The 11,490-nt window shown below is 44.0% G+C and overlaps 1 protein-coding gene across 1 annotated transcript; it reads left to right on the top strand.

Annotated features, from left to right (window-relative positions):
- The first annotated feature begins 5,168 nt into the window (after window positions 1–5,168).
- Window positions 5,169–10,711, top strand: LOC136751749 (nuclear RNA export factor 1-like). The gene is made up of 20 exons (XM_066707543.1): window positions 5,169–5,217; window positions 6,553–6,860; window positions 6,974–7,057; window positions 7,223–7,327; window positions 7,429–7,509; window positions 7,651–7,720; window positions 7,835–7,923; window positions 8,068–8,175; window positions 8,281–8,390; window positions 8,529–8,565; window positions 8,680–8,748; window positions 8,850–8,905; window positions 9,025–9,120; window positions 9,208–9,254; window positions 9,420–9,541; window positions 9,742–9,784; window positions 9,905–9,977; window positions 10,080–10,262; window positions 10,417–10,477; window positions 10,614–10,711. Exons 1-20 carry the CDS (start codon window positions 5,169–5,171, stop codon window positions 10,647–10,649), a joined length of 1,827 nt encoding a protein of 608 aa, XP_066563640.1. The 3' UTR covers window positions 10,650–10,711.
- Window positions 10,712–11,490: the final 779 nt, after the last annotated feature.

The raw sequence follows: 11,490 nt of genomic DNA, 5'->3' as shown, positions 1-11,490 counted from the left end.
AAAAGAAGGTAGCTTGACATCTCTGTTAACAGCAAGACTTTTATGGAGGTTATTACGAACAGTAGGTGCTTCAAAATAAACATCAGGTCAATGTAACAGTGAAGACCTGCTCACACTCACATTATTTATCTTACTGGAATTAACTGTGTTTTGGTCTCTTGCTGTAGCTGCCTTAGTGATTTGTCTGCCAGTCACCCACACAGTCTTGCCTGCCTCTGATGCGCTGCAGTCGCGTCAAAGCGGTTTGTTTTCCACTGAACTCGAAACAGGTCTACAGTATGAGAGGCTGCAATGTGGTCTCAATGGGGAGAAATGAGGATGGCTATTGTTTTAAGTGTTTTCAGCTGCGTATCCAAGATTAATATATTATAATAAATATGCACAGAATTGGGGTCCTTGCTGAGGACACAAATGTAAATCAGAGCTGACAACAAGATGTGACATGGCTTCAAATCTTGCCATATCTGAAACAAAACTGCTATATATATCCTGTCGCTCAGCTGCACTTCAGAACTCAGAAAACGCTGACATTTCTGCAACAAATCTGGGTTATAAAATGGTACATTAAGATTTTTTTTTTTTCATCTCTGTTTACAAAACACTTTCACTCATCCATGAGCAGGGGAAAAAGTGATTGATACATAATATTGTAAGTCTTATTATTAACCACATAAAACTGACAGTTCTTCTACACTGCATAATAAATATAGTGTACAGTGCACAGAGAAATGTGGGGTAATTCAGAACTCTCACAGAACTCCAAAACTCTATGTGAATGAGATCAATACTGAAACATCCAGCAATGACACTGAAAGCAATCCTTCATTCAGAAGGTTGATGTAGGGTTACAACCCATTTCTCATTTGGCATTGGTAACAGATTGGTCCATTGTATGTCACAGCACAGGTTTGGTAGTAAAGTTCCATGGCTCTAATAAGACAACCCAGTTGACCTGACTCCTATAGCACCTGTAGGATCAGTTCTTACTTAAGGAAACACCTACCAAGGATGTCCCACACACGTCAAACAGGCAAGCAGTCCATAGATATTGCTTGCAAGGTACAGTGTGAATATCTGTCCTAAAGAGGTCATCGATAACATGAGACTAAACACAAAAAAGCAGTTGACACTAAATGCAACTCAGTGATGTTGTCTCAGAGTGCATAGTCACAACTGACAAATGCAGACTAATTTTTCCAGTGTCATTGATGTCGCTCCATATCCAGCATATGACTTCTTGCAACATAGTTACTTCTCTTCTCCAATACATCACCACAGCCTAACACTTTCACCTCAGAATGGTACTTCAGATGGAAATTCCGAGAACATCATATGTGACCATTAGACAATGGTCCCCCGTTGATGTCACCTACACCAGGCTAACAGCACGATTTTAACAAGCTCTCAGATTTGGGTCTTGGAGATTTGTGGTGAGACGTGATCCCCTGTGGCCTGCTGAAGTTGTTGTCACGATTCTGTTTAATTTAGTTGACTATCCTTATAGCCCTCATTACAAGTTTCAGTCCTGATGCAGTATGATGCACCTCACACATCTACAACAGGGCATAACATTAACATTCATTCCTATACAAACATGTGTGTTTGAATATATACATTCTCACACAATATATACACTCTGTTCAATTGTTTCTTAAAATTCACCAACAAATTAAGGAGACAATTCCAACCCAGTCTTTTACCCTACATCACCCAAGCACCTCCCCAAGATATATTCAAGACATCATCATGCCTTTCATTAGAGCCATTTTATCTGCCATAACCTATTATAACCTTGTTTGTGCATAATCTTTCACACATACGCTGAAAGGGGATATAACTTAGCATTAAGAATTCATCACATAAAAATGTTCTGACAACATGCTATGAATACTTAAAGGCGAGCTATGTCTATTTGCACAGTGTTCAGAATGAATTAGCGATTCCCAAACACCCACCCACACTGACATATACAGCATATTCCCCACACACTAAACTGTTAAAACCTTCATTTTCATCCCATTAGCTCATAGCATCCAGTGTCTGATGACTCACTTAACCTGTAGATAGCCAGTAGATGCCTTATTGTTTTATTTATTGTTTAATTAAATTTGGTAATGGCTCTGTTTCTCAAAGGTAAGGCATCTTAAAGACTTCCACTCTCAGGTAGGCTCTGAGCTTCCCTGCTAACCTGCAATTACCAGATATGTCACCTTACTACAGATGTGTACTGAATGCCAAACTGTCAACTCTCATAGAACTGGACAATTTGCACTGAACCATTAAACTGCAAATGTCATTTACCTCATGAGAAATGTAAAGATTCTCTTATTCTAATTTAATGTTCCATGCATTCCACAGGCAGCAATGATTTTCTGTATCTTTAATGTGTATTTCCAATGGTCAAGTCACATGTTATTTTGTTTTGCATATATTCCTATGTACTTGCAAATGACCACAGCATTGTTTTAAAAGTACAGAATCCTGTTCTATATGAAACTCTTAGCGTTTGGTGTCAGAAGTCTCAGTGCCTCATATTGGCATTATTTCTCACTTGAAGGTCACACTGAAAGGTAATGGCATGGTGCTGAATATGAAGTCACACTTTTTCATTTCACAGCATTGCTCAGGACATACAAATAATAGAACATATCATGTAAAACAGCATACACAGATTCATATTGATAACAGCTTCTACAAAATGGTCCACTTCACTACAGTAACAGATAATCAGCCTATAGTTAATGTAGTTAATTTACCTCGTTAGTCATAAGGGCTTGTATTCAAAATCTGGTTGCTTTGTGATTTTTATTTTATTTTGTTTTGTTTTTATGTTTTATTTTTCAAGCAAACAACATCAGCATAAATGCTGCACACTGGTGGACAACTTTTTAAAATGAATACAGAAAGTAACCAATTACCATGTTTAACATCAAACCTGAAGAGACAGTAAGTTGTGCATTCATGTGAGTGAAGACCAGGGTAATATGAAGCACATTATCTCAAATACACTAGCCCTGGTGGGACAGAACAACCACAGTGATCTTTGGATGTAATCGTCCTACATTTTGAAAACAAAATATCAGTAAATCTCATTAGTTATTTTCAGAAATGTAATAGAAAATAGCACACTTGAATGAACTGCCCCCAAATAGTACAAGTACATCACTGCGAATTGCTTGATTTAATGATAGCATCCTCGATCGTTACAGAACCCACAATATATGAATTGACAAATACTGCTTATTTGCTGCCTATAAAGTTGTCCTCATTAGCATTTCATTCTTCTTTGTCTGAGCAGAATATCACATACTAGAGATATTAGCATAACGTTGCATTACCAATAAGGACCCTGCCTTTGGAAGGAGAAATGTTGATAATTCAATATCTGTGTTCAGCACTTCAGTGTTTTTCCACAATGTTTTTCAACTGAAGAAGACGAGACATTTACAGAGCTTTTTTGATCCATTTCATAAACACAGTTTCAGCTGCCAGGCCAGCTCCATAAAGTCCTCCACCTCCCTACAAAAGCTTTTTTTTTTTTAAAGGCTAAATGCTACAAATTTTCTTTACCTGTATTCTGTTGTTTAGTTACACTTATGGACAATCTATCCCTACTACATGTCACTAAGAAAAATTCTCCTGCCACTAATTGCTGCTGTGGGACACCATACAATGGTTCCTGAAACGTGTAGCTCTTCTAATTGATGGCAATGTATTTTTCAATTATATCTTACATTATGCAGTTATTTTGATTGAGAGAAAATCATCACATCTGACTCAGTGGGAGAAATGTTGCCTTCTTACCATAATTGCAATAATCTTTCTTTAAAATGTAATAGAAAATAAGTCAAATATTATGGTGATGTCCATATAAAGTGATAAGGAATATATTATTGTAATATGTCTGTTAAAGAGAGAGAGAGCATAAATATGCCTTTGAAAGCCTCAGTTCATCAGAAAAACTTGTTTTTTTCAGATAAACCCTAGAGCAGATTTGGTGAATGTAAATTATTAATAAATTGATTTAAACCCCTTTATCAAAAGCATGTTTAAAGTTGCATTGTGATCAATATGAAAATCATTGATTTAATACATTTTATGTCCTAATATCCAATTGACACTCATAACAATCAATCCACAATCACAACAATGACTATAGGTCTCAACTGCTAAAGCTTACAGCACATGGTGCATCAGCTAACAGACACAAAGTCATTTTGTAATTCAAAATATATTCAAATGCATTGGTCTGTGTTATATGGGCCAGGGGTGGCATGGTGGTGGCTAACAAAGAGCGATGTTGCAAAACACAGGTGAGCTCACCTGTGGCCCTGTCATTCATACCAAAGTTCTGATTGCTTGTTGAACAATTAAGTTTCATAGTGTTTGCACCTTGAGGACAGTGTGTTAACAGTGTTGAGATTGGATTGGAATTTGGTATATTGAAAAGCAGTGCTTTCTACATGAACACATGAGGTGTCACTGGTGAAGACTGTGTTTTATGAAGAGAACTGTGTGTTGGGTGTAGCAAAAACAGTTTAATGAATCTGAAATGTGTATGAAAACAGGTGAATAATGCGTATACAAATGTTGAAAAAGTCTTGTTTTTGGGACCTAAACTAATGGTTTGGAATATTTTGTTCACAGAACCTGTTTCAATGATTGTGAATAGGATCATTGGTATCCTGATGTAGGGAGGAGTCGTACACATGTGTTATTGTTTGCAAACGCACAGCTCAAAAAATAATGAAAAAATGAAACAGCAGCAGATACAGGAAAATTAACACTTTTTAAATTGTACTTATTTATTTTTAACAAATACCATATGTTTAAGTGTTGTCGTTTGTTTTATGAATATTGTTAGGTTTCTACTTTCGAAAATCTGGTCACCCTATCTATACACACCGTACAGTGATGCCGTACAGTAGAACGTCGTTTAGCCGCGTTGCGTCACAATAAAGGAAGATGGAATGTTTGGTGTTGTGCCTTGTAACTTAGAAACCTCAGACCGACTCCGACTGAAGAAAGAGACACAGTATACCCTTACTACTCTCATACTAAGAGACACAGTATGCCCTTACTACTCTCATACTAAGAGACACAGTATACCTTTACTACTCTCATACTAAGAGACAGAGATCGCAATAAAGATTATTGAAAGCGACAAAATGTTCTGTCGGACCAACAAAGACAGTAAGCTGCAGTGGCGAGACCAGCGTGAGTTATTTTTCGAAATATCGCTCTTTCTCTCTCTGTTTTGAGCTCTGTAATACTGATTTGTGAGGGATAGGGGGTCCAGTCCAACAAAGACACAAGAGAGACGGTAAAAGCGTCGAAAAAAACTTCCCAAAGTCAAGTGTCCCACAAGAAACACGACGCCCACGGACCCGCCGCCCCTGCGCTGGGATGGGCTGGGCACGACGGCCCCGATCAGCCCCGCTCTCCATCGCCACCCCCCGGCTCTTGTCCGCTACTGTTTGTGTGCCCCCCAGTCCCCACAACCCTAGTGGTCGACAAATGTGAAAAAGCACATGTCTGGGGGGAAACCGTGCCGTACGGCGGTTTACAAGATGGCGCTCGATTTGTGCGGAGTGGCTGTGGGTGCAGGCGGCTGCTGTAGAGCCTATATTAAATACTAATAATTACATTAAAATGACACCGTTTACACAAACACTGCATTTCAACAGCGACACACCGCCTCTCACATCATTACTGACAACACAGCCGCGAAAAACACGATCGTAATAAACATAGCATGAGATAATCCTTCAATTCATATATAAATACCTCATTCTCGGAAGCGGGCGCCCTTTTCGTCCCTCTGATATATTTCCATATAATATGAACTGAGTTTAAATGAATCAGCTACACTTTAAATATATTATTAGATGTGTTTAGGTATCATACTATCAACTGAGATCAAATCATTCACTGTTGTTGCTCAAACAATTCAAAAGATGCTTTTTGTCGCGTTCCCTGGCATGTTCCATCTAATAGCAGTTAAACTAAAAAAATGAGTATTGGATTGTTTTTCAGTAATGTCCGATTGCATTTGTCCTTTTATTCTTTAAATATGTATTTCATAATTTAGGGGCGGGGGGGCAAAAAAATAAAAACGATTTAGTGGTGTCCGTAGTCTTCCGTCAACCATGTTACTTTGATGAAAATCACCCTGTCAAAATAATGGACTATTCCAGTGCCTTGGCTCTGTGTGGGTGGCAGCGCCTGGTAAGCCAGTCATGAATACTAACCGTGTGGCCGACATCGCATTGACAGAAATGGCGAGTTTAGATGTATGTATGCAAGTTGTTGCATATTTTGCTCTAATTGTACTTTATATCGATTATGCTTGTGCACTTTGGTAGTGCTTCAGTTTAATTTTGTATTGATTTGTACTACTGAACTTTTGTAAAGTGTGTTTACATACCCTGCGGTACAGTACTGTGTCTCTCCAGGACCAGGGCAGGCTGGAGACCCTGCTGGACTGTATATGGTAGATAATGAAAGCACCTAATTACACATTATACTGACTCAGTCTCTCTCTCCCTCCAGAGCACAATGACCCCACGGGCAAGAAGGCCGGGGCCCAGCAGGGGCACTTGGGGGGCGCAAGGGAGCCCGTGTCTACCTGGCTGCATGATGACGATGGAGATGTAATTATGAACAACAGCTGCCAGGATGGCGGCACCACCCAGAGCCCGAATGGTGACGATCACAACAACCGCGGTGGCAATGCAGCGGCGGTGCGGCCTAAGGCCAGGGTGGGCAACGGAGACACCGCCCAATCCACTGACAAGAACAAGGGCAAGCAGGGAGGCAGTGGCAAGACAAAGGACAAAAAGAGCTGGTTCAAAATCACGGTGAGTAGAGCAGAGCAGCGTAAGTTATTGTGTTGCTATGTGGGTGACACTGTGTGTGTGTGTGTGTGTGTGTGTTGCTGTTTACACTCTTGTGTTGCTGTCTCCGGCTCCAGATCCCGAAAGCAAAAACTTACGAGAGGACGTGGCTGATCTCTGCCCTGCAGTGCGGCTGCACAGTGCCCTTCACCCCTGTACAGGTGCGTCCCATTCTCTCTGCCTGTTTCATATCTGTGACCCAGGACAGGAAAGACAATCACGGTGACTGAAACTGACGTCTGTGCACCGGGTGACTGAGAAGGCAGCTTTAAACTGTTGTGTGTGTGAGGCCCTGTGCACTGAGCTCTCTCTCTCTCTTTCTCCAGTATCACAACAAGGGGAGCAAAGTCATGTTCTATGTGGAGGGTGAAGCCACAGCCAACGCGCTTGTCAAAGTGTCGGAGAACCTGACCGACACTAAGGGGAACAAGGTGAGCAGAGCTGTGTCTGATTGTGTATCTGTTTTCTGGGTTAATCTTCAGGGTTAATTAGTTCAGGGGTGTGACCGCTCTGTTGCTCTACCTCCCCACAGGTCTCCATCACCATGAACCCCGCCCCCCCACCCTCCAGCGTGGTGAACCAGCTAAAGCCCAAGGACCTGGACCACTTGGAGGTGAGAGGGACAGGCGGACGAATAACATAGAATGCAACAGGAACACAGACAGACAGACAGACAGTCAGCGGTGAACTAACGCCCCTGTCTCTCTCTCTCTCTCTCTCTCTCTCTCTCTCTCTCTCTCCTCTCTCTCTCCAGCTATGTCTGGTTAAGCGCTTCTATGACTCCCAGCAAGCTCTAGACCTCAAGAGCATTGGCACTGACCCAGGTGAACACACGTGCTCCCTGCACACACACACGCTATGACTCTGTCTCACTCTCACACACTGTGTCACCCTCACAGTCACCCTTCTAACCCCCCCCACCCCCCCCCCTCTCTCAGACCTAGAGGATCAGAAGATCGTGGTGAACCTCAACAAGATGGGCGGCATGCAGGACATAAACAAGATCATCGCAGAGATCTTCCCTGAGGTAAGCCATAGCAACCAGCCCGCACTGGGGACACTGTGGGGGGGGGGGGGTGGTTTGGTTGTGTCCTTTACTCAGAAGAGAAGCAGCAAACCTCCTCTTACAAGGATGGGGGGATATTGATCTTTCTCCCTCTCTCCCCCTCAGCTTGTCTCTCTGGACCTCAGCAATAATGGCCTGAACAAGCTGGACGAAATCTATGACCTAGTGAGCAAATCGCCCAACCTGAAGATCCTTAACCTCTCACACAACATGGTAAGAGCTGCCCCTGTCCCCCCCAAGCTGCCCCTGTCTACACCAGACCACTGATTATATACTGCAACTGTCTCCTCCCCCCCTCCTGTCTGTCCCCATGTCCAGCTGAAGTCAGAGAGGGAACTGGACAAGGTGAAGGGCTTCAAGCTGCAGGAGCTGTGGCTGGAGCACAACCCCCTGTGTGCGCACTTCAAAGACCAGCTGTCCTACATCAGGTGAGAGAGAGAGAAGGGATGGATTGAGGGAATGGAGGTGTAGCGGCTGTGAGAGTGTGTGTGTGTGTGTGTGTCTGAGAGAGAGTGTCGCTCTGTGGTTGTGTAGTCACGCTGTTCTCCTGTTTCTCTGTCTGACAGCGTCATCCGAGAGATGTTCCCCACACTGCTCAGGCTGGTAAGAGTCACAGATACACTTTTCTCACGCATCACACTCTGACGCTCACACAGTCGAATGCAATCTCACCCTCACACTCCTGTCTCTCTCTCTCTCTCTCTCTCCCTCTTTCAGGATGGCCATGTCCTCCCCAGGCCCACAGCGACTGAAGCTGAAAAACCAGCCGCACGCCCGGCCACCAAGGTACTTTCCATTCCTTCCTCCATAAAGATTATAGCTGATGACCCAGAGTGAGAACAGGTCTGCCTAACACACTCTCTCCCTCTCCCTCTCTCTCTATGCAGGCCAATCACTCTGATGAGGAGGAGATCAAGCGCGTGATTCTGCCCTTCCTGCACGAGTGAGTGTCTAGTCAGAACGTGTTTGTGTGACTGTTGGTGTCGGTCTTTTTATTAACGTCCTCCCTCTGTCTGCTACTACAGTGTGTTCATCTGTCTGTCTGTCTGTCTTGTCTGTCAGTTACTACAAAGTGTACGACTCAGGGGACAGACGGCCACTCATCGAGGCATACCACGACGGCGCATCCTTCGCCCTCAACATCCCGTTGACCTCCAGGTACCACAAGAGTGTGTGCGTGTGTCTGTCAGTCAGTTCAATGTGTGACAGCGCTGACCCCTCTCTCTCCGTTTCTCTTGTGTACAGGCCCAGAGATTTCTATGGCTGCAACAGCAGGGAGCTGAAAGACCACAGTGAGTTCGATAGAAAGAGCACAGGCACTAAACACACACATTCACACACTCACACAGGCACTAAACACACACAAACACACTCACGCAGACACAGTATTGTATTGTGTGTGTCGTGTGATGGACTCCTGTGCGTGCCCCTCTAAACTGTCCCCCCTGCCCCTCCAGCTACAGCCACATGGCTCCACCTGCGTAGGCGCACGCGCCAGGACGTGGCAGCCTTCCTGAACGATCTGCCCAAGACGCAGCACGACACCAGCTCCTTCGTGGTGGAAGTCAACGCATACACTGTGAGTGACCACCGACCCGCGTGCGTCTGCGTCTCTCTCTCTCTGGGTGTCTGTCTGTCTCTTTCTCTTTCTCTTTCTCTGGGTGTCCAATTCAAACAGAGGTGTCCCTCTCTCTCTGGGTGTCACAGTGTGGGTACAAGAGAGGGAGTGTTTCAATGATTGCTCTATTGATCAGCTGATTGATTGACTCTCTCTTCCAGAACACGATGCTGTCGTTCACCGTCAGGGGAGTGTTTAAAGACGGTGAGTAGGGCGGGGTTGGGAGTGTATAGCAAATACAGTCTGAGAGAAGATGGGAGGACTCTTCTATTCTACAGTGACTGGTACTAACTCTCCCTCTCTCCTCTCCTCTCCCTCTCTCAGTGGACAAGGACTCTTGCGGCTCGGTGAACCAGTTCTCCCGCACATTCCTCACCGTCCCTGCAGTAAACGCTGGGTAGGAGCACCTCTCATTTCTCCATCTCTGCCTCTCATCCCTCCATCCTTCTCTCCAGGCTGTGTACTGTATAGTGAATGATGAGCTCTGTCTCCCTCCCAGGCTCTGCGTTTTGAGCGACAATCTCTATGTGTGGAACCCAACAATGGAGAAGCTCAGAAGGGCATTCGTTACAGCACGCCCCATGCCGCCCAGCAGCCCCTTGCCCACGCTGACCACTGAGCAGCAGGAGATGCGGTCCATCTTCTCCCTGCAGTCCGGCATGAAACTGGAGTGGTCACAGAAGTACGTAGTGCTGGACACTGACCGCAGTGGGACATGGACCACTGACAGCGAACTGCTAGACACTGACTGCTGACCGCTGCTCCACTTTGATATGTACAATCGTGTGTGTGTTGATGTGTGTTGCGTCTTGTTAACAGTAGTGTTTGTGTTGCAGGTGTTTACAGGACAATGAGTGGGATTTCAACAAAGCAGCTCAGATCTTCACCCAGTTCCAGGTTAGTCTCTCTCTCTTTCTCTCACTCTCCCTCTTGCAAACTCTCCCTCTCTTTCTCTCAAACTCTCACTCTGTCACTCACTCTCTCCTCCTCTCACTTGCTCTCTCTCTCTCTCTCTCTCCCTCTTCCCCTTCAGGCTCAAGGGAAGATCCCGGACGTGGCCTTCAAGTGAAGAGTGTGGTGGAGACAGCGCAGACTGCAATGACATCTCTGCAGTGAACATCCCTTTTTGAAGACAGTCTCTCACGCCTCCTTGTTTTTATGGCCTTGTAAATATGTAAATATGGAAAAATCATTTCCCCCTTCAAACAAAAATACATTAAAAAAATCATTAATCAAGACTGTCTGCTGTCATCCTTCCAACAAACTCACACTGCGGCCCTCGGTGGCTCTCTGTGTGTATACATTACCCTCGGCTGTGTGTGTTGTGAAGTTGTTTCATGAATTCTCAGAATACACTGATGACGAAGTAACACGTTTATTACAAAAACTTAATGCAGGTGAATGCTCTACTGGTATAAGCAACACTGACCGGGGCCAGAGCCACTGCTCCGACACATTACTGTCAGGCAATCCAGGAGCGGAAAGCTTTGCTACGCTGATAGAAAAGTATATAGATTTATATACAACAAATACTGCAAATGCTACTTCAAACAATATATGTGCAACAGTTTGCTGTATACTGTGTCTCAGGCCCCTTTTTTCAACATGAGAGGAAATGTTGCGTGTGGTATAATAGGATATTTGTAGAAGGTTCTGTGATTGCGGTTGGATGTAGGTAATTATCATAAGTAATTAAATTAAAAAATAAGATGGTACGGACATTGTAATGTGCGTTCAATCTATGCTATGAGTCACTTGACGTTGCAGCCTATACTTACTGGGAAATAAAAGAGAGAGAGAAAGAAAGCCTTTTCACAAAGCATGGCTTGAAGTTCAACCGTAGCGCACTGTTACACTGGAGGGCTCTGCAGTCAGGAAATAAACCCCCATCAATCTCCCACTCCCCAGCC

Source organism: Amia ocellicauda, chromosome 6 (assembly GCF_036373705.1).
Source record: "Amia ocellicauda isolate fAmiCal2 chromosome 6, fAmiCal2.hap1, whole genome shotgun sequence".
Classification (NCBI taxonomy): Eukaryota; Metazoa; Chordata; class Actinopteri; order Amiiformes; family Amiidae; genus Amia; species Amia ocellicauda.
The sequence above is the reverse complement of the archived record's forward strand: the minus strand, read 5'-3'. Positions and strand labels throughout refer to the sequence as shown.